Source organism: Callithrix jacchus, chromosome 1 (assembly GCF_049354715.1).
Source record: "Callithrix jacchus isolate 240 chromosome 1, calJac240_pri, whole genome shotgun sequence".
NCBI classification, from domain to species: domain Eukaryota; kingdom Metazoa; phylum Chordata; class Mammalia; order Primates; family Cebidae; genus Callithrix; species Callithrix jacchus.
In genome coordinates, this window is record NC_133502.1 from 38,107,245 (window position 1) to 38,130,998 (window position 23,754).

At 34.3% G+C, this 23,754-nt stretch overlaps 1 protein-coding gene across 50 annotated transcripts in view; it reads left to right on the forward strand.

The window, feature by feature from the left end:
* Nucleotides 1-23,754, forward strand: part of MYCBP2 (MYC binding protein 2) — a 286,856-nt gene that overhangs the window by 130,211 nt on the left and 132,891 nt on the right. For 25 of the 50 annotated variants that reach the window (XM_035295776.2, XM_008980265.5, XM_008980676.3 and 22 more), the window contains 11 exons: nucleotides 2,626-2,798; nucleotides 3,845-3,970; nucleotides 4,060-4,187; nucleotides 9,127-9,218; nucleotides 11,825-11,959; nucleotides 13,325-13,408; nucleotides 14,770-14,866; nucleotides 17,377-17,569; nucleotides 18,071-18,345; nucleotides 21,654-21,875; nucleotides 23,324-23,515. In XM_035295776.2, the coding sequence (XP_035151667.1) occupies nucleotides 2,626-2,798; nucleotides 3,845-3,970; nucleotides 4,060-4,187; nucleotides 9,127-9,218; nucleotides 11,825-11,959; nucleotides 13,325-13,408; nucleotides 14,770-14,866; nucleotides 17,377-17,569; nucleotides 18,071-18,345; nucleotides 21,654-21,875; nucleotides 23,324-23,515 (1,717 nt within the window). Of the gene's footprint in view, nucleotides 1-2,625; nucleotides 2,799-3,844; nucleotides 3,971-4,059; nucleotides 4,188-9,126; nucleotides 9,219-11,244; nucleotides 11,368-11,824; nucleotides 11,960-13,324; nucleotides 13,409-14,769; nucleotides 14,867-17,376; nucleotides 17,570-18,070; nucleotides 18,346-21,653; nucleotides 21,876-23,323; nucleotides 23,516-23,754 lie in introns of all 50 variants that reach the window. The other 25 variants (XM_054252281.2, XM_054252282.2, XM_054252292.2 and 22 more) reach the window with 3 other exon arrangements.

Consider the following 23,754-nt stretch of genomic DNA (forward strand, 5'->3'; position numbering starts at 1 on the left):
GATAGAGAGAACAGATATAAAGATAGAATTGGCTGCAGTTACTTACTGATGAGAAGTCAGTGTGCAATGGTCTTTGTTACCAAAGAGCAGGCTCTGGTTTGGACTTAGGTGTAAATTGATGTTTTATTGCTTTGTAGTTCTTATATGTTTTATTTTTAAATGAAATAAATTTGCATTAACAAAACAAAAATAAAAATGGGCAGTATGGAATCTGTTTCTGGATACATTCACTAACTTAGCAATTTCAGTATAACTAAGTCTAACAGTAAAAACTTACTTGAACTAGAACCATTTTCATGGGGTCTTAACAGAACTCTGAAGTATGATATTCAGCTGGTTGAACCTTGTCTTTTCACTTATGGTGACAGCAATAGACAGATGATCTCAAATACCTTGCCAGCTCCTCGGTCAATTTCTCCATTGTCAGCAAACAGAGATTAAGAGATGTTTTGGTAAAACAGCCGAGAGGTATTTTTCTTTAAATCAGGATGAGAATTTCTGTTTTCCTGACTTCTGGTTGCTTTGTGTCTTTTGTGTTTTTCAGTGGGGCACTGCATTTTCCGGCTGTCATATGCATTGCACATCCGTTATTAGCTTGCTTTGACTTTCCTTCTGGCCTGCATCGTTTCCTTCTATATTATTTAGAGGCCAGCTTCGCCTGCATAACTTGAAACAACATCTATAAAGAACAGATACATGTTAAGAATACCTATTTTATTTTGCACATAAAATTTACAGAAATAATACGTGAATTTGTGTTAGTTTTTAAAAAGTAAAGCAAAAATACATAGAGGAAAAAGGATGGTCATACTCTGTATCTGTTTCTTTTCCCATACCAAATCCTAATAACCTTCTCTGTGAATCACAAGTATGAAGTTTGGTTTATATTTGTCTGACACCTTTTAAAATGCTTTTCTTTTCATGTAATAAAAACATACCTATTCTAAAAGTTAGATTTTTTGCTCAAAAATAATTTAGAGATCTTTCCAAGTCAGTATTTAAAGAGCTTCATTATTAAAGCTGTGAAATTCTATAGTCTGGATATACCAAATATACTTAACTGTTTGTCCATTAGTGGACATTTTAGGTTGTTTTTTAATATTACGATATTACCTATAATGCTACAGTAAACAAATACATATCTACACACAGAGTTATACACATGTGCAAGTATTTCTGCAAGCTAGCTTTTAAAATGTAGAATTGCTGAGTTAAAAGATAGGCTCACAGAGCTGTGAAATGACTGAGGTACGTCTCCATCACTTTAGAAGTTTTTATCTTGTAAAGAGAACATGCCTGGGAAGAAAAGACAAGCCACAGTAGGATCTGTTCCCTGTACTTGTTCTGAAGAGGTTTGAGGGCTTCAGTATTTAAAGAGGAAAAGTGAGCAGGAGGATGAAGGGAAAAGAAAGAAAGAGAGGATGTGGTCACATTCTTGTAAGGGTTTGAATCTGTATGTTGCACATGAAAAGGAAGGGGTAGAGGGAACAGTGAATTATGTGTTTGTCTGGAGGTAACGTAAACATAGAGTAGAGGAAGCAGTCAAATATGCATTTGTCTAGGGGGGCAAATAATTTCTGGTCTCTTCTTGTCCCTTACCATGAATTTTCTGGAACCAAAAAGAGATTCGAATCCACAGATAATTAGAAACCATGTATTTCCATTGTTTACCATCAAGAGAGTTAGTGAAACTGTTGAACACTAGAGACCAAGGGAAAATCTTAAAAGCAGCCAGAGAGAAAAGAACGATCACCTAAACAGTAAGATCAACAGGACTTCTCAAAAGCAATAATATAATAATATTAATGCTACTAATTATAGAAGCCACTATAATTTATTTTTTTCAAAATGCTATTTTAAGTGTGTTTTAAAAATTTTAAAATTGTGGTAAAAATACAGTGTAAAATTTACCATCTTAATTATTTTTAAAGTCTGCAGTCAGTAGTGTTTAGTATATTTATGTTACTGTGAAAGAGATCATCAGAACTTTTTTCCCTCGGAAGACAGAGACTTTGTATTTATTAAACAACAGCTTGCATCCCCACTTCCCGACCCCAAAAGAGGTCATGAAGTGGAGATAGCTTTTTGAAGTTTTTGTTAGGAAAGAGTTAAGAGAAATGGAATGATGAGGACGTTGTGGGTTCCTAATAGTTTCTTTTGGTGTTTACTGTTTATTCATGTGGTCGAACAGCCACATCCATTCTACTGTGTTTCCTTTCTGAGAATAGCATTCCATGTCCTTGCCTATTTTTGCTATGGATTGATTGTTTCTAACTCTTGGGGATATTATAGTTTTGTCTCACATACACTTCACATTTTTCTTCAATTTGTTCTTTGTCTTTCACGTTTTTAATGGGGCATTTGTTGAGTGTCATATTTATATGTATGTATCAAAACTTTAAGTATACAGTCAGTTGCCCTATTATTTATTATAATCTACATTACTGTTTTCAAATTATTTCAGTTTTAGTGATATAATGTTTTTTATCTAGAAGACAATGAGCTACATTTGTCCTCTTTAAGCTGACTGTATTATTTATTCTCTTTGTATCATCAGTTATGTTTTAGGAAGTTTTTTAAAACAAAACCACGTTGAGGTGCTGTAATTATTCTTTTTCTTTAAAGGTTTCGACCAAATACTAGAGAACTGTGGTGTTACAATGCAGTGGTGGCTGATGCCAGACTTCCCTCTGCAGCAGACATGCAGTCCAGATGTAGTATTCTAAGTCCTGAGCTTGCCTTACCAACAGGATCAAGGGCACTCACTACTCGATCTCATGCAGCTTTGCACATTTTAGGTAGGGTTGCGATTTGATGTACTGTTAATTCACATTAATGTGTGCTGTCCTGGGTTTTTTTTTTATTTTTATTTTTTAGAATGTTTAAATTTATATGTAATTCTATCTTGTTTGTTAAACATAATAATATACAAAATAAATTACTCCTCTAAGAGGCTAATTCCACAGAAAACAATACATGAGACCTATACCAACACCATGAGAGATTTATGTATGCCCAAATAGTTAATTTTCCCAGATCTAGACCCTTAAAAATAATGTGTTTGCTCAACGTGAATGTATAAACTTTTAAAGGTATGATAAAATATTCAAATATATGTTTAAGTATATTATTTTAAATATCAAATTTTATAAAATATAATTTATTTTATATACTACTTCCATCTCTTCTTATATAACACAGTTTTCCACAGCATATCAGCTTTATTCTCATTTAATTACTTTGAGATATAGTACTTTTGCAACATATTTATTCTGTAGCTGGAAATTTTATATCACTCTACATAACTATGTATTTTGTTGCTTTTGAAAATGATCCTTAAAAAAACTCATTTTAAGACTCTAGCACTTGCAGTTGTGAAATCATATTCCTAAGTATAAGTACTAGATCATAAATATAACTCTGTTTCTTTTTTCTCTAATTTCATTTTGGTATCTATTGTAGACATCCAAAACTAGTATTGATTAAGGTTATGTGATGCTAATGTGTCTTCCTCACATAGTACTTTCAGAATCAAACTAATTTGGAGAATTTCATAAAAGAGGAAGAACCTTGTAAGAACTCAAAGGCTAAGTGATTTCAACTTTTCAGCGATCCAGTTTTGTGTAAAAGGCTGTCATATGGCATGTTTAAATATGATCATTAATCAGACAAGGGAGAATTTGTATTGGTTTTAAGTATTCTTCCATGAAATGATGTTTAAAGCTTGGAGTAACATTCCAATTTTATTTTTTTAAATATATCCCTTATAGCATTTAATGTCATCAATAATACCATAGGACTTTTTGATTTCAAGGAATTCATTTTTGTTTATTTGTTGTTTTAGGTTGTCTTGATACCTTGGCTGCTATGCAGGATTTAAAAATGGGTGTTGCAAGTACAGAGGAAGAGACTCAAGCAGTAATGAAGGTTTATTCTAAAGAAGATTACAGTGTGGTAAACAGGTTTGAAAGTATGTATACTTAGGTTTAGGAAATATTGTCTTACAACTGAAATATATATAGATATTTTAAAACATAGATTATTATTTATATCATCTAGGTCATGGAGGAGGCTGGGGTTATTCTGCCCATTCGGTAGAAGCTATACGTTTTAGTGCCGACACTGATATTTTACTTGGTGGTCTTGGTCTGTTTGGAGGTAGAGGAGAATATACTGCTAAAATTAAGGTAAAGTTCATCAACAGTATTGCCCTTTTTTGTTTGAAGATGCTGATTGTGTCTTAATTTATTATTTTATTTAATGTTTCATTTTTTCTTTTAAAATTAAAAATGTTCATTTTGTTTTTAATGCTTCTCTTTAAAGATAGAGGAAGTATTGCTAAAATTGACTATAATAATACTAAATAAGAAACTCATTAAATATAATTTACTAAGAAGAGAGGAAATGAAAGGAAAATTATTTTTCAATAATTTACAACTGAAAAAAGGCTATTATTATTTCAGTCTTTTGTATGGAACTTCCTGGAGGTCTAGCAATACCAGTGCCTTTTTATGTGGCTACTTTTTTATAGCCATTTTAATGACAGAGAAGGTGCAACTGTTTAGGGACATTTTGATGTAGCAAAAAAGTTTTGAGCATTTTTAGTTCCAAATAGTATGTAAACAGACATCTTCACCCCAGGAATGGAGACCAGGGATGAGTGAGAGATCATATTAGGGGAGGATTCCATCTGGTAGACAGACTAAAAATCATATATTTACCATACCTATTCATGTCTAAAAGGGCCAACAATTATCCTGAGCAAAGTATATGTTCATTCTTTGAACATTCACTAATAGTTTGAATGTTCTGCTTCTCAAATTACCTAATTTTGCTCTTAAAATCAAAAAGAAAACCATAATTTCTGCCTAAATTTCAATAGCAGGCTTCACAAAAAAAAATCTCAATTAAATGTCATCTATTCAGGAGGTATTTTCTTAGCTCTCTTAATAATATCTAAAAATGATATCAATATGTTAACACTCCTTTATAATGATGGTTTCCAAGGACACTCCCCATGGATACCCTGGATACCCAACCAGAACTGACAAATTTAAAGAAGTATTTTCTTGTTTCTGGTTATAGTTAGAATACATGTGCTAAAAAAAACAGATAATGTAAGAATGAATAAACATTTAAAGCTCCTATAGTTAAATGGAGTGTAGTAATAGAATAATGATTAAGGACTCTTGTAGCACATGTATGTTGATAATAAGAAAAACAGGAGATTGTCTTTGGCTCATTTCAGTGCAACTGCTACAAAATTATTTTAGGATGTCTTGATTCATCCTCAAGTTAGAAAAGCAACCCCAATGTGTACTTGACAATGTCTAATAAGCTCATCAGGAAGATCTATTTTTTCCTAGCTCTAAGAGATTTTTTATATTTGGAATAGTGAATAACATAGTGGACCTTGTCTTCAAACATTGTGGTGTATAGAATTATAGAGGCCTTCTATATATGTAGTTTTTATATTCGCCCTGCTTTTCTTTTTCAACCTCAAATTCTGCCTCACTCCTTCTGTCCTCTGGAAATGATGCCGCCTTTTCTATTCAATTATCCAGTTAGTGGACTAAGGCCTTTCAACAGTAGTCAGGTTTTTTCCTCCCTTCACCTCTAAGGTATACATTTGTTAAGCCCTTCTTTATTTTTTTGTTTTGTTTTCATACCTCTAGTTGTTTCTTCTATCTCTATGTAGGTTCATCCCCTTCCACCTGGCCACTGAAAGTAGGAGTTCTTCAAAAACCCAGCTCTAGGCTCTCTTTCTTCACATATTCTTATATGTATTCTCTTTTAAGCCCAAAGTTTTAATATTCATCAGCATACCATAATCCCCAAATTTATATCTCCAACTCAGACTTCTCTGATGCATTTTCATGTAAATACATTAAAAGCACATCAGTTATCAATCATAATATCTCAGCTAAATTCATGCTGTTCTACTGATCTCTCTCTCGTAATTAGTACCACCCTCCATATGCTTGGTACATAGGCCAAACGCCTAGACATTTTTTTGATAGGCCTCCTTATCTGTTTCTTCCCCACAAAAAAAAAAAAGACTCTTCTATCACTACCCTAGGCAAAGGTATTTGTCTTAGACTAGCCACCTAGCTAGTCTCTGTACACATTTTCTTTCTTTTTTTTATAGTTTATTTATTTTACTTTAGATGCATACATTCTTTCTATATTTTCTGTCTCCATTCTTTCTCTTACCATTCCTACTTGAACCTACTCCAGTCAGATATTTGCCCCCACCGCTGATACTGCCCTTGTTAAGGACACTGCTGACTTTCATATTGCTAAATTCAGTGGTCAAGCCTCAGCTCTCATCTTCCTTAACCAATCAGCTGAATTTAACCTAACTGAGTTCTCTTTGAAATATTTTCTTCCTTTGTCCCCCAGGACACCACATTTCATTTTTCTTCTGTCCCACTGACTGCTCTTCATAGTATCTGCTGGTTGCCCATCATCTTCCTGACCTCTAAATGTTGGAGTGCCAAGAACTCAGTTTTGACATCTTTTAAAAGTATTCTCTTCCGCATGGTGGTCCAGCCTCATGGACTTTTATCTCCGATGACTTTTAAACATATAGACCTCTTCTCTGACTTTAAACCCATAGGTACAACTGCCTATGCTGTGTCTCCACGTGAATGTCTGATAGGCATTTTGGAGGTAACAAATTCAATACTGTGCTTCTGATGATCTGACTAAACCTGCTGTTCTTCCCCATCCCAGTTAACTGACTCAGCATGGAGTTAACTTCATTCTTCTGTTTGCTCAGGTCAAAAGTCTTGGAGTCATCCTTGATTCCACTCTTTCTTTCACACACATCTGCTTTAGCAGCAAATATTGTTGGTTCTACTTTCAAAATAAATCCAGAATCTAACCACTTCTGAAAACTGCCCCACTGGTATCAGATTGGGCCATGCCACAGCCATTCTCATCAGGATTGTAAAAATAGCCTCCCAACTTGTCTGTCCTCACCTCATTTATTCTGTTCGCAGTGCAGCAGAGTGATTCTCTTAAAATGTACAAGAGAGTGCATCATAGTCTCTTCAGAATCCTGTAGTGTCTTCCTATGTCAGAATGAAAATCAAAGGCCTTAGAAGGACCTGCAAAGTCCCCATCAGAACTGGCTGTCATCACCTCTCTGACCTTTTGTTCTGCTAGTTGTTTCACTCTGATCCCATGACACTGGCCTGCTTATTGTTTCTCGAGCATTCTAGGTACAGTCAAATCTCAGTACCTCTTCACTTGCTGTTTCCTCTTAACTACAGCTCTCTACACTTCAACACCTACATAGCCCACTTCCTCATTGCCTTCAGAGCTTCATTCCTTGGTAAGCCTATTTAAAACTGTAAATTTGATTCCCAACCATAAAATTACTCCCACTAGCCCCCAGTTCTTTGTAATATTTATCCCTTTATGCCCAATTTCTAGAACTGTGCTTGGCATATACAGTATGTATTCAGAAATATTTGTTGAATGGAAATAGGGGAGCCAGGTTAGGGGAAAATTATTAGCAACCTTCATATCATGCTATGGAGGAGATGAGAAACCAAGGAATACTTTTAGATTAAGAAAGTTTTCTGGTCAGATAATCGTTTTTATAAGGGTACTAAGGATCATGAAACAAATGCAAAAACCCTCAACTTTGTGGAACATGGGTTAGAAGAAGAAGAGAATGGAGTTAAGACTAATTTGTCTTTGAAATATTCCATCCAGCAATAGGGAATATGTTGAATTGAAAAGCTTTGGTACCAGTAAGAGAATAGATACAGTAATGGCCAATAAACATGGAAAAAGGATTATTTCAGGCTTTTTTTTTTTTTTTTGAGACAGAGTCTCTCTTGGTCACCCACACTGGATTGCAGTGATGCCATCTCGGCTCATTGCAACCTCCAGCTCCTGGGTTCAAGTGATTCTCCTGCCTCAGCCTCCTGAGTAGCTGGGACTGCAGGCATGTGCCACCATGCCCAGCTCAGTTTTGTATTTTTAGCAGAGACAGGGTTTCACCTTGTTGGCCAGGCTGGTCTCATGTGACATCATATATTTGCCTGCCTCAGCCTCCCAAAGTGCTGGGATTACAGGCATAAGCCACCAGGCCCGGCCTGTTTCAGGCTTTTTATGTGAATGACTAGGTGAATAAAAGTACCATTAACTAGAAAAGTAAAGCCAGGAGGAGGGTGTAGAACTAGTGGGATGAAGGGAATCCAATTACTGTTGAGAGTAAGATCTGAGCTGGAGAAAGATATTCTAAGTCACTAGCATATAATTTAAGAATTTAGACACCTAGCACAGTACCTGTCCAGTTAATATTAATTCATTTTAATCTTTATCTGCCTCTCTTGCAATTCATCTGCTGTAATTATCCAGAGGAAAAGGTTTTTGTTTTTTTTAAACAGGCATTTTTAAAAAAGACCTCTTTCTTATAATTCTTATTTTCTCTTAATTTCGTAACCTTTTCCTATTGGATATTTTTTTCTGTTTCTTTTTTTCTTACCCAGGGGATCTTCCCCTCTTTTTTAAGCGCAATTTTTTTCATGCTTTTTTCATCTTTTTTCTTGCCATATTACTTTGAACTATATTTTGTTACCTATTGTTTTTTAAGGATTCTTACATTGTTCTGCTTTTTGTCTCTGAAGCTAATATTATCCTATCCTTTTTTTTTTTTAAGAATTATACAGTATTCACTTAATTTTTAAAAGTACTCTGAGGTGGGAACTATTAGACCCCACCCACCTTTTATGGATGAGGAAACTAGGTCCCAGGATCTCAGAGCTAGTAAGTGATGAAACAATATTCTACCTCATTTAGAAACTCTCTTAGGTAAAAATTTGTGGTTGCATTCTCTCACCTTTTTCAGATGCTTATATCAGGTTCAAAACTTGTATAGAACTATTCGGAGCATTTGATATGAATAGATTAATATATAAATTAGGAAAACAGGTTTATGTAGGCCATAAAATCTTGTTTCCTAATATAAATACATATGTTAAAAAAGCAGGTACTCTGATTTTTACATTTGGTATGGTCCAACATACATGGAACATACACAAAATTGTGAACACATTGTTCCTCAGATTTGTATAGCTGATTTATATAAATGATTTTCTCTCCCCTTAGCTATTTGAATTGGGTCCTGATGGAGGAGATCATGAAACTGATGGTGACCTTCTTGCAGAGACTGATGTATTGGCTTATGACTGTGCTGCTAGGTAAATAATTTGTGCATTATTCATTGTAACTCTTGTGTATTTAAAAATTTATTATAAATGAATAAACAGAACTTTAAAAGGAAGTTTTAAATAATCTGCTATGAATATCAGATGCTTGAGAAATTAAATTATATATTAAGCAATGTAAGTATTGCTTTCAAAAATGCTGCATTTAAACTAATAGACTTCATAAATTTATTTCATAAGTTAATTCAACTGTTTCAAACTTGAAGATAAAAATGGAAATATGCATATATTTTACACACCTTTACTTTCATGAATCTCTTACAGAACACCTAGTTTGCTAGTGTTCTAGCGATAGTACAGTTATTTATTACTCCTAACATTACAGGTAATAAATAATTAGTGTCAAGCGGTTATATTCGGTCATAATTCAGATGTACCCTGACATCATGCCAGTAGGATATACTTGATAATAACACACTTAGGGAGGTAACCAGCTTTACTGAAACTTTTTGGTAATTTATCAAAATTAGTATGTTTATTTATGAGTTCATTAAGAGACTTACACTTTATATCAGCCCTTTTTATGTAATCCTAAGAATTATCTCAATATTGTTTTATGATCAATGTTCCCTGGTTTGAAGCAGGGAATATTATGATAAGAAAAATTATAAACTGAGCTTCATAGTAGTCATAATATGCGATGTTTCCCAACAATAATTATGTTAAAAAAACCCTATAGGTTTTTGGCTTGTGAAAATGTATATTTTTAGAAACAAGGATGATTGTAAGATACTGACTGCTTGTACAAGATACATACTTTTGAAAACAAAAGAGTAAGTCTAAAGAAAATTTGGACTGTTTCTTCACTTAGGCATTAACTAATATCAGAAGTTTTTTTTTAGTAATCTTTAATGTTTTATACAAATGAATATTAGGGAAATTTTCAAGAAAGTTAATTGATTAATTTTTACCAAAGCCTTAAGGTATTATTATCATTTGCTGTATTTATTTATTTATTTTTGAGGCAGAGTCTCGTTCTACCACCCAGGCTGGAGTGCAATGGTGTGATCTCAACTTATTGCAACCTCTGCCTCCCAGGTTTAAGCAATTCTCATGCCTCAGTCTCTCGAGTAGCTGAGACTACAGGTGTACGCCACCGAGCCCAGCTAATTTTTGTATTCTTAGTAGAGATGGGCTTTTTCACCATGCTGGCCAGGCTGGTCTTGAACTCCTTACCTCAAGTGATCTGCCTGCCTTGGCCTCCCAAAGTGCTGGGATTAGAGGCATGAGCCACTGTGTCTGGCCACCATTTGTTTTTGAGCATATGATTATGAGTCAGAAATGTAAAGCACAGTTTCATTTATTGAGAATCATCTAGGGTTTCTGCATTTGATTATGCACAAAGCCCAGATTCTTAAGGCATTGGGAACATTGAAGTATTTCCGTAACACCCAGCATCGTTTTTTACTTTCTACCTTCTATTCTTCTATAGCTGTCTTAATGCATTAATGAAATATAACACCTTGCCATTTCCCGACTTCTTTTGTACTTCGATACCTCTACAGATTTTTTCATGATATTCTCCAGCTTCTTTAAATGCCCTTTATTCTTCTCTTAATTCCAGCTACAACCAGTAAACATTACATCCACTCTGTTACCTAGAACTTTGTAACTTGCTTATATCCTTTAGAAGATGCCCTTACTTACTGTCTTTTTCTCTCCTTCTAAATTAATAACTTTTTTTGTGTAGATATCGTGTGACAGACTCCAAACACCTATCTGACTTAATTCAGTCTTCAGGACAACCCTGTGAGCTAGACATTATTTTCACCCCAGTTCTCAGGTGAAGAAGCTAAGGTACTGAGGGGATAGAGTAACTTGCCCCGAGTTGCCCTGCTAGGAAGTCACAAAGCTGGGCCTTGAACCCAGGCCGCCTGACTCCAGGGCCATTTTCTTAACATGCTGCCTCTCACAACTATTTAGCCGAATGAATGAGCTTTAGAACTAAAGTTCAGATTTTTATTTTACAGCTAAATTTGCTTTTTTTTTTTTTTCTGAGACGAAGTCTCACTCTGTCACCCAGGCTGGAGTGCAGTGGCGCAATCTCGGCTCCCTGCACCCTCCACCTCCTAGGTTCAAGTGAATTCTCCTGCCTCAGCCTCTCAAGTAGCTGGAACTACAGGTGCGTGCCACCACACTTGGCTAATTTTTTTGGTATTTTTACTAGAGACGGGGTTTCATCGTGTTAGCCAGGATGGTCTTGATCTCCTGAACTCATGATCGGCCCGTTTCGGCTTCCCAAAATGTTGAGATTACAGGCGTGAGCCACTGCACCCAGACAAAATTTGCATGTTTTTAACATCAGTTTAAAACATTCTACCTTATTTTAATATGAAAGTTTTATAAGATTTAAGGATACTGTAGAATTCAAGAAGAGGAGAAAGAAATAACAGATAATCTCTTATTTGCTTGCATTCTCTTCCAGACTTCTTAAAATAGAATGTTTTTTATGTTGGTTTATAAGAATTTTACAATTCAGTTAGCTTCATGTTTTTGTTTATAAGGGATTTTGAAAAAATAAATATATGCAACAGAGAAATACAAAAACAATATCTTTGACTCACTAATTTTTTTCTCAGAGAAAAATATGCAATGATGTTTGATGAGCCTGTTCTCCTGCAAGCTGGGTGGTGGTATGTAGCATGGGCCCGAGTGTCAGGACCCAGCAGTGACTGTGGATCTCATGGACAGGCGTCTATTACCACAGATGATGGGTAAGTAAGTGTCAGGTGTTACTTAAGCAATTCTTATTTTTGTCAGTGGACTAGTGTTTTGAAAGCTCAAAGGACTTTCGGTGGAATTAAAAAGCTTAGGAAGACGAGAGCATAATATAACTGCTAAAAATTAAATTCAAGTAACCTCATGACAAATTAAGTTTAAAGAGAACAAGGAGATAATAAGTCCTCTGTACTTGGCTCTTGTCAGATGTTATTTGTATATATTTCTGAGTATTACATTGTTTATGAGCTTGAATACCAAATTAGAAATTACATAGAGGAAGGTGACAAGGAAAATAAGGTGTTTGAAACCATAGAAAAGAAGTAGATATGTGATATTACATTTGGTGGTGCATGAGAAAACAGTTTAAAATTTCAGAGCTTCAGCATGTGTATTATTTTAGCAAAATGTAGGGAAAATTTTGCTGTTTTGAAATAACTTTCATGTATAGCGTACTTTTCAGTTTATACACTTTCTTATGTATTATCTGATTTGATGTCCTCAGTAGCTTTGTGAAGCAGTTATTAGCCCCATTTTATACTCCAAGGACTAGAGAAATAAAAAGGTGAAGTTATTTGCTATTTGCTGAGAGTCCTATGGTTACTATGTGGCAGAACCAAATCCATACCTAGAATATTTTGCCTCTAAATCCAACATTTTAAATATCCTATTACTATGATTTATGTATTCTAAAGGACTATCATTTTTAAGATAAATTGAATTTATTCTTTATTACTCCTGAGCATAAACTATTTGAAATCAGTTGAAATTATATAACAGTATATATTTCAGTGCAGGTCAATTCATAACAAAGCTGACTAAAAAAGAAATTGACTTATTCGTGAGGTGAATTTCATGTTGCTGAATATTCAAGGATACTGCTATAGAAAAATCAAATCTGTTGTTGTGTGCATCCCTTCAACTTAAGAATGTATTTAGAACTGAGATATTATTTTGACCCTGGACTGTATGATTTTCTTAGACAGTTCATTCAGACGTGCAATGTCATGGCACTCTGAGACTAAAGCTTATCGTGCAGCTGGTCAAGCAGATATTATACTACTACTACTTGTAAGTAGAAATAGAAGTTTACTGCTGTGGTTACAGCTGAGTTGGAGAGGTAGGAGGGACAGGACAGCTACTCATTAGGAGTTCTGATCAGGTTCAGTTCCTTCATTTTACTGACTAACCCATTCAGAGCTAGAATGAATATCTAGAAAATACCTTTTTTCTTTTCTTAACTTAAAAGAGTGAATCATTTTCATTGACAAAAGATTTGAAAACATGTTTCTTAAATTTCTTATTTCCTGTAATGACTCTTGGATCATGTTGTTTTTGGCATCATTGTTTTCTCTTCTTAGGGTTGTTTTCCAGTTCAAGAGTTCAAAGAAATCAAATAATGGTACAGATGTTAATGCTGGTCAGATACCTCAGTTATTATACAGGTATTTAGCATATTTATACTTAATTAGCATGGTTTATTTTGCTATAATAAAGTAGAATCATTACAAAATATATGGCATAATAGGGATAAATTATTTGAAGCATTCAGCAAATTTACAATATGCTGGTAGAACTATAAATATATTTAACAAAAACATTCAGTTAATATTTTGAATATTTTTAAACATTTTTTCCATATCAGGCTTAATTTTAAACTTTGCCTGATTACTCAGATTATCTGTTTTATACCAATAACAGTATTTTACTGACCTTTTTAAAAAATGTATCTATTGATTTTTTTTTTGCCAATTTTTCAAATGTATCTATTGATTTTCTTACCGATTTCGAATTTTATAAAAGAATAAAATTTGTCTTCGAGAAGTGAAATTTCAGGGAAGATGGGCAGGGCTGTAGATATAGGCCTGGTTGATGTTGTAGTCTTATGTTCCCTGTTCATTTGGTGATGAAATGAATTGGAAAATCCCCTACTGTTGATAAATTTTCACCTTTAATTGAAATACCAAATAAAAATTTGTTTATATAATAATATTTACTGTGTTTCTAACATTATTTTACAATTTTAACTTAAAATAATTTAGACATGTATAGAGGCATATGCCTAGGTGTGTGTCTTACCTATTTCTAGACTGCTGAAATACTTACAGAATAAAGAATTCAAATGGTTATAAACCCTCGCTAAAAAATGTTGTCATTCATTAAGTAGTAAATAATCAAAGAAAATAATCTAGAACAGTGATTCTATCTCCCTGTCTTTCTTTCTGGTAGTCACTTAGTGACTTAGATGGTTACAAACCTTATTTTTCCCCAGAAGGGATTTTTGTTTTGTTTTATGCTGTGTGCAATCTGTTGTAGTTACTGCTTCTAATTGCAGCTTTATGAACAGAACAAGTTGCATTGGACTACTCTTGGGTACTACTGGTTGAGTAACTTTTGAATAGCATTAACAGTAGCGTTACTGGAGAACATAAGTTATATATTATATATATATAAGTTATATGTGTTGTCTAGTAAGTTATATATTATATATATATATATAAGTTATATGTGTTGTCTAGTAAGTTATAAGTTATATATTATGTAAGTTTTATGTGTTCTCTAATAAGAGGAAGAAGCCTCTACTACTCAGTCTTACAAAGGTAGGATTTAAAGGAAATGCCCATATGCTCAAAACTTTGTTTAGCTTGGAAAAATGTTTCAAAACAACCCTGTATTGGCATTCTACATAGCAAAAAAATGTAAATATATAATATATTTTCCCATTCAAAAATGCATAATATACTTTAAAAGGAAAAAATGTCATTGGACTTTCCAACATAATTTCATGTGTGGCCACTACCTTTAGACTTCCAACCAGTGATGGCAGTGCTTCAAAAGGCAAGCAGCAAACCAGTGAACCAGTACACATTTTAAAGAGGTCATTTGCAAGAACTGTCTCAGTGGTAAGCCATTTTTTTAAATTTCAGCTTTTCTCTTCAGTTCTCAGATACATTTTGATTTTTAGAGTTCAGCTGCTCTTCTAAGTTTATCTCAGCATAGATTTATAAACTCAGATTTGGTTTTGTATTAGCATTTATATTCTAGACCAAGATAATGTATACTTTAAATCATAGAATAATGGAGATATTGCCTATGATTTTAACATGACCAGATGAATTGGCCTAGCTGTTTTTGAAATAACTGGTTGCTTTTCTAATCAATCACATATATGAATGCATATGCTGAATGAATTAGAAAATGAAGGAACAGTTAAGGATGGTGCTGGCCCAAAAAAGTGTTAATAATACTTGAGGAACTAGGTGGAAGAGTTGCATATCTAGGAAGTTTGTTTAACCATCCACATTGTATACTCGAAGAAGCACAGAGCAATTGAGGTTAACAGTATAGAATGGATACTCAACATGATATAAATGAAAGGAAGTATAAATTAAAGTCTTGATCTTTCATTTACTGATTGAGGATTCTTATGTATGTTATCTAAGTAAATTACATTATAGCATTATGAATTCTAATGAAATAAAAGGTATAAAATGTTTTTGGAACTGCAAGTCACCATCTGACTGTGATTTATTAATGAAGCTACTAGTCTTTCATATTAGTAAAATGTATAGGAAGAATGTTTCTTCCCCTTTCAAATTATATTTTTTAACCTACCAAGTTAATATATATCCCTGGTAGAATGAGATAAAAGTCCAGATAAAAGTATGCTAAAAGTATATGAAAGTTTTTCTCACATTCCCATTATCACCGTATATTCCTACTATTTACATTTTGGCGTATATCTTCCCAGGCTATTTTTATATGCAAACAAACTTGTTAGTATGTACCAAATATAGTATGCTCTACAACATTCTTATTTGTTTCTTATGATACTTACAGTTTTCATCTTTTTTAGAAAATTTCATATTATACATCATGGATATCCTTTCCTGGCAGTACATTTGACTCTCTCAATCTTTTTTATTTGTGTAGAATCCCTTAGAATGGTATTATGCTAATTTATTTAACCCAATTTATATCAAAGAACCACTTTGATTCTCATCTTTTACCATTACATCTTCCTTCATGAGCATCTATACACATGTATCTTTACATACCTGTGTACTTATGTGCATACTTCTTCTGGAAATGTGCCCATTTAAATTTTGATATAGTCTCTCAAGTTGACCATCCAAAAGAGCCATGGCAATTTGTAGAACATATGCTTTGAATAACAGACTGTGAGAACTTTGGTTTCTTGCTAATTTAGTGTTAAGTTTGGTATCTTTTGATTCAAATAAGGATCTTTAACTCTGTTAGGCTTTCTTTAGTGATCTCATTTTTCTGTGCTTGGTAACCCCTCTGTAGTTACGTGGTTTTGTGGCCATTAGGTAATTGTAGACTTTATATTCAGGCATTACTTTAAAAAGTAAACTATAGGGCTGAGCCCAGTGGCTCACACCTATAATCTCAGTACTTTGGGAGGCTGAGGCAGGAGAATTGCTTGAGCTCAGGAGTTCAAGACCAACCAGGGCAATAAAGTGAGACCCCTATCTACAAAAAAACTTAAAAATTAGCTGGGTATGGTAGTGGTGCACACCTGGAGTGCCAGCTGCTTGGGAGGCTGAGGTGGTGAGAGGATAGCTTGAGTCCAGGAGGTTGAGGCTGCAGTGAGCCATGATCACATCATTGCATTCCAGCCTGGATGATAGAGGAAGACTCTATCTCAAAAAAAAAAAAATTATAATTGAATCTATACACTCATTTTCAGGTGGTCTGGGATTTGGTGGGAATGGGGCAGTAAGTGCTCTGCTTTGAGATTCATGAGTGTCTGTCATTATGTAACCATGATAAAACCAAGACTAGCTAGAACTGCAAAGAAAGTCTGCCATCTTAAACTCATATTCTAGAATTTTAAATTTAAAAATAGGAATTTTTTAGTATTTTCTAGTCAATTTTTTATCTTCTGTTAATGTGTTTATCAAGAATTGACTATAGTTTTATTGTAAATTTTAATATATAGACATGTTTATTTGATACTCCCTAATACTAAAACTCTTACTTAATTTTTTACTACAGTGCCTGTATAGAGCTTAATCTTTCTTTCAAGTAAACATGGATTCTTTTATAAGTGTTTCTCATTTTTTCCTAGTTTACATAAGCTAGATGCCTTGGTAGAAGGAAAACTGAAAAAATTATTTTTAAATAGATAAATATTGAAGAATGTTGTTTTTATAAATGCTTAACTGCTTTACCTTTTTTACAACAGACTTCCAAGTTACTGTTAAGGGTAATTTAATAAATGAACTATAAAAGTGTCTATTATTTGGGCTCAGTAAAAAAATTCAAGTAAAATCTCAGTAGAAAAGTTCAAGAGCAAGTTTTGAAGTTGTCTACCATTGCCTTTCCATTTGATTCAGTTTATGGTATCATTTGAATTAATTGTTGTCTGTTCTTTCATATTCTGGATTAGGAATGTTTTGAGTCATTGTTGAGTATTCTTCACTGGAGCTGGACCACCTTAGTCTTAGGAGTTGAAGAACTTAGAGGATTAAAAGGATTCCAGTTCACAGCTACACTTCTAGATTTAGAGAGACTGCGCTTTGTGGGTACCTGTTGTCTGAGGTTATTGCGTGTCTATACCTGTGAAATTTACCCAGTGTCAGGTATGATGCATTCTTTTAGATGATTGTAGGGAAAAAAGACATTAGAGACACTGAGAAGATTTACTCTGAGATAACTGAAAGTTTATGATCCCCAGCTGCCTTTAAGCTGCTTCTAACACGAGAGGACAAAGTCAGCTTGCTATGATGCTTATGTATTTGCTTATAAAGAATAAAATAGATTACATGCCATTCTGATAAAGAAAAGTAATTGTGGGCCAAAATTAAATAATCTAATAAAGTTTAATTTTAAACAAATTGTGTAAAAATAGAAATATTTTGAACAAGTAATTTGGACTTAAATGCTGAAACTAGGTTTTTTTCTGCCTCCCATTTAGATTAAAAAATAATTTGGGACTACACTTAATCTCTAAGTTGTTTCATTTCTAAGATTTGCATACTTGTGATGTTTAGCTATATAGGGAATTACTGAATTATATTGGTTGTTTTCATTCATATTTAATATTTTGCTAAATTACCAATCTGCTTTTTTTCCCCTCAAAGCTACAGGAAAGGCAGTTGTAGAAGAAACAAGCAAATTAGCAGAGTGTATTGGAAAAACCAGAACTTTGTTAAGAAAAATTTTATCAGAAGGAGTTGATCACTGCATGGTGAAATTGGATAATGATCCTCAAGGATATCTCAGTCAACCCTTGAGTCTCCTAGAAGCTGTCCTTCAGGAGTGTCATAATACTTTCACCGCCTGCTTTCATTCTTTCTACCCAACTCCTGCCTTACAATGGGCTTGCCTTTGTGATCTGCTGAATTGTTTGGATCAGGTAATTTAAGTTTGTACAATGTTAGTTGAAATCTGATATATTGCTTAATACTCTTCAAGAAAATAAATTGCAGTTGCCCTATCTTCTTCTTTTTTTTCTTTTTTGAGATGGAGTCTCACTCTGTCACCCAGGCTGGAGTGCAGTGGCGCGATCTCGGCTTACTGCAACCTCCACTTTCCAGGTACAAGCAGTTCTCTGCCTCAGCCTCCCGAGTAGTTGGGATTACAGGCACCTGCCACCATGCCCAGCTAATTTTGTATTTTTAGTAGAGATGGGGTTTCACCATCTTAGCCAGGCTGGTCTTGAACTCCTAATCTCATGATCTACCTGCCTCAGCCTCCCAAAGTGCTGGGATTACAGGTGTGAGCCTCCGTGCCTGGCTATCCTATCTTCTTGACTTTCATAAAAGATAAATTAGGAAATCATTTGGTATATGTGACTTACATTAGCAAAATTTAAATTTTTTTAAATCTACCTTATCATCTTTTAGTTATAAAATTGGTAGGCACATTGTACAGTAGCTGATTGGTCTTTGAATTGGAGTGAGTGATTCTGAGAGAGGGAGAGAGGAAGAGATCAGTAGTGACCAGGTGAGAGCAGGGATAGCACCAGGAGACGCCTGCCACCCTCATCTGTAAGAACAAGGAGAGAGAGCTGAGGGAACTGGCATACTAACATTGTTCATTCATTCATGAGGAAGCTATAACATTCGTAAATGTTTATGCACCAAGTCACAGAGTTTCACAACACCTGGGGCCAAACACTGACAGAACTACAGGGAGAAATAGATTCACATTGACAGCTGGGGACTTCAGCACTCCTCTTTCAGTAATTAAACAGAGGAACTAGGCCAAAAAATAAGCGATACAGATTTGAACAGTACTATCAGCCACCTTGATCTAACTGACATTTATAAACCAGGATATAGAATTAAAGTAAAACTCAATAGTAAAAGATATCAAGAAAAGCACCAAATATTTGGAAAATGACAGCACTTCTAAGTAAGCAGTTGATCAAAGAAGATGTTATAAAGGAAATTTTAAAATATTTGACATAGAAAAATAAAAATATAACATCAGAATTTGTGGGATTTAGCTAAAGCCCACTTAAAAGAGACCTTTATACCCTTAAATGCTTATATGAAAAGGAAAGGTTTAAAGTCAGTGAACTAAGTTTTTATGTAAAGAATCTAGAAGGAAAACCAAATCAAACCCAAAGTTAGAAGGAAGGAAGGAAATAATAAAGATAAGAACAGAAATCAATGAAATAGAAAATAGAGAAAATTAACACAGCTAAAAAAGTTGGCTTTTTGAAGAAAAAAAATTAGTAAGCTCTTAGCAAACCTGATTGTGAGAGAAGAGCAAAAGAAAAAAAATCATGAAATACCATAATCAGAAATGAAATAGAGTTGGCCAGGCACGGTGGCTCATGCCTGTAATCCCAACACTTTGGGAGGCTAAAGCAGGTAGATCACTTGAGATCAGGAGTTCAAGACCAGCTTGGCCAACATGGCAAAACCCTGTCTCTAGCAAAAATACAAAAATTAGCCAGGCATGCTGGCGCACAGCTGTAACCCTAGCTACTCAGGAGGCTGAGGCATGAGAATCGCTTGAACACAGGAGGTGAAAGTTGTTGTGAGGCCAGACTGTGCCACTGCACTCCAGCCTGGGTGACAGAGTGAGACTCTGGCTCAAAAAAAAAAAAAAGAAAGAAACGAAATGAAATAGGGACTATCACTACAGACAACTTATTACCAGTGAATTTTTTAGCCTTAGAAGAAGTTGACAGATTCCTTGACAAAATTTTATCAAAACACAATAATAGAAAAATCTGAATTGCCTCATATTCATTTAAAAATTATCAAAAATTTTACTACAAAGAAAATTTCAAGTCCAGATATTGTCATTTATGAATTGTTTAACATTTAAGAAAGAAATAATGTCAACCTTTTACAAACTCTTTTGGAAAATATAGGAGGCAACAACTTCTCAACTCATTTCATGAGGTTAGCCTTATCCTGTACCAAAACCGAATTTAGATACTACAAGAAAAAATTACAGATGAATATCACTTAGAAACATAGAAGCTCTTAAAAATATTACCAAACCAAATTGAAAGTGTAAATAATATATCATGACCAAGTGGGATTTATCTTAGAAATGCTGTAATTTACCATGTTAACTGAAAAAAGAGGGCAAATTGATGATTCCCTCAATAGCTACAGAAACAGTGGTTGATGAAACTAGCAGTTATTGGATGATGAAAACTTCTCAGGAAAGTAGGATAAAAGGAAACTCCTAAATCTGATAAAAAGATATTTACAAAAAAATCTATAGCTAACAACATCCCACTTGTGAAATTTGAATGGTGAAATCTGCACGTGCCCCTACGTTTGGAAACAAGACTCACAGCATCTATTCTTACCACTTCTATTCAGCGGTACACTGGAAGTCCTAGGCCTGCTCTCCCTCCCTCGTGAAAAATTCATTGTCATCACCAGTGCATCCCAGGCAACTCTGCATTCATGTAGCAGGGTAGTGTATTTTACCACTCAGTTTCCTGGGGCAAGATTATTGCCTGGACTAGTGCACAACTTAATTACTCTCTCACTGTGAACCTTCCTAGTCTCATGTGTTCTTTTCTTTGCTACAGATCAAGCTAGGTTTAGCAAATGTTGGTTTAACATATGGAATGTTACTCTGCTTTTATGCTTAACTTTGTAACACAGATGTTTGAAGAACTAGCTAATGTGTACACAATTTTTGTGAATTAGGATATCCTGTGGTGGTTTTAATGTTTTGTTATAAAATTTTATAAGTATGCTACTAATTTTTTTGATAAACTATGGAATGTGATCATGTCATTTTGTGACCTTAGTGAAATGTGGTTGTAGCAGCATGAAATTATAATTTGCATCATTTATTATTTGAGAAAAATAGTCTCAGTCCTCATTGAAAATGCCCTAGGTACATTCTAATTGGGGCCTTTTTGGCATCTCCCTTTGAAACAGTGCTAGAGAGTACTGTGATTGTGAGAATATGAAAATATGAAAATGCTCATTTACTAGATGACAGGATGCTGATTTTTCTTGACCAGACTTAATTTTTCATCTTCATCGAATAGTAACTTAAACAGTTGTTTTTTAATGTATTGATCTAGTATTATTCTATAACAAGACAATTTAAATGGCTGAATGACAGAAAATTTTGGTATAATTTAAAAGATTGTTTGTCTTTTATATATTCAGAAACTTAGATTATACTGATGGCAGTATTTTTTGGTGGGGGGCATATTTTTGTTTTTAAAAGGATATCCAAGAAGCAAACTTCAAGACATCAAGTAGCCGACTCCTTGCAGCCGTTATGTCAGCTCTGTGTCACACGTCTGTTAAGCTGACTTCCATCTTCCCGATTGCATATGATGGAGAAGTACTGCTACGATCAATTGTTAAACAAGTTAGCACAGAGAACGACTCAACATTAGTTCATCGTTTTCCCCTTTTGGTGGCACATATGGAAAAACTCAGCCAGGTAAGTCTTTCTCTGAAATCGCTTTTATACAGAGGCAATAAAACTGCCAATGGAAGTGTGTTTAGCTTGGTGCTTGTTCTCTGTTGTTAAGTATATTTACAAAACGATTATTTAATGAATGACATCTGTTATTTGAAATAATATTTTAGGAAATTGTTCATATTTACCTATAAAATGTAATGTTTTGCTCTGATCATTTACGTAATTACTCGCCTTTAAAAAAAAAATTGAGTTCTACAATGAATACCTACATATTTGTTTTTCTTGAACCATTTGAAGGTAAGTTGCAGATACCATAAGCAGTCTTTTACATTCTAATGTAATATTTTAGATTTCTAAGATGGAATCATAAGAAAATAAAGGATTTTAAAAATATTTTCTGAGTAACATTTTGGTATATTAAAATAAGCACTGTAAACAATAGGCATAGGAAATATTCAGATAAGTCATTTTCATGCTGGAAATCAGCTACATTAATCATCTTTTCCCTTTTTTTATGAAAAATAAAGTATTTTTCCTTTATTGAACGTCTATGACTTCTTGAAATTTTTCTACTGGTAAGGGTTGGAATTTTCTTATCTCTACCTAGGAAATTAAATACAGTAGAAATTATAAAGCTACATAAGAATCACATATGTGTACAGAAAGAATTATTTTAAAAAATTGATTTACACAGACGAGTTACATTACAGCTAAATAAAGCTACATAAGAATCACGTGTGTACAGAAAGAATTATTTTTAAAAATTGATTTACACAGACTAGAGTTACATTACAGCTAAATATACTAGAAATTACTATCTCAGATTATGATCTTGACCTATTGAAAAAGCTTTTTATTTTTGTTTTTTTAAGACAAGCCCATTCTGTCACCCAGTCTACAGTGCAGTGGAGCTATCGTGGCTTACTGCCACTTCAGTCTCCTGAGCTCAAACGGTCTTCTCACCTCAGCCTCCCAAGTAGCTGGGCACATGCCATCACATCCAGCTAAATTTTCAAAAAAAGTATTTTGTAGAGACAAGGTCTTACTATGTTGCCCAAGTTGGTCTCAAACTCCTGGCCTCAAGTGATCCTCCCATTTCAGCCTCCCAAAGTGCTGGGATTACTGACACCACACCCAACCAAAAAAAACTTTGTAAGTGGAAAGAAAAGTTTTCTGTCTGTCATATAGGATTGTAAATGGAAAGTTAAAGAGGAGAATAAAATATGAGTCAAAGCTAATAATAACACACATTTGTGAATGTGTGGCACTTTGATACACAGAGACTAATAATTCAAAAAAGAACTTCTAAGTGAAAAGTAGATATAGTGGCTCCACATATAACCAGAAAGATGTGTAGAAATGGATTCAAGTCTAAATTTTAAGAGTATCAGAAAGACAAGATTTTCCAACTGAGTACTTAATTGGAAAATAAAGCAGTACTTCGAACTTTTGCTTCTGTATCACAGAGTGAAGAGAATATCTCAGGGATGACAAGCTTCCGTGAAGTTCTGGAGAAAATGCTGGTCATTGTTGTGCTACCAGTCAGGAACAGCCTGAGGAGAGAAAATGAACTCTTCTCCTCCCACCTTGTCTCTAACACCTGTGGATTACTGGCCAGCATTGTCAGTGAACTTACAGCGTCAGCCCTGGGATCTGAGGTAATACATTATATTTTGGTACTGAATAAAAAGCACAGGTGTAAGTTTTTTACACATATGTTTTGACTTTGTGGAAGCTAATTTCAAATTGGATTATAAGACCCAATGCATTGTGTTTCTTTGTTGCCCTTCCCTCTACTTCCTGCTTGCTCTGATTTGTTACTACTCCCCCACCAGTTTACCCAGCATCCACAGGAATATGCAGTATACATCTTCCTTACAGAGCAGGTTGGCATCTG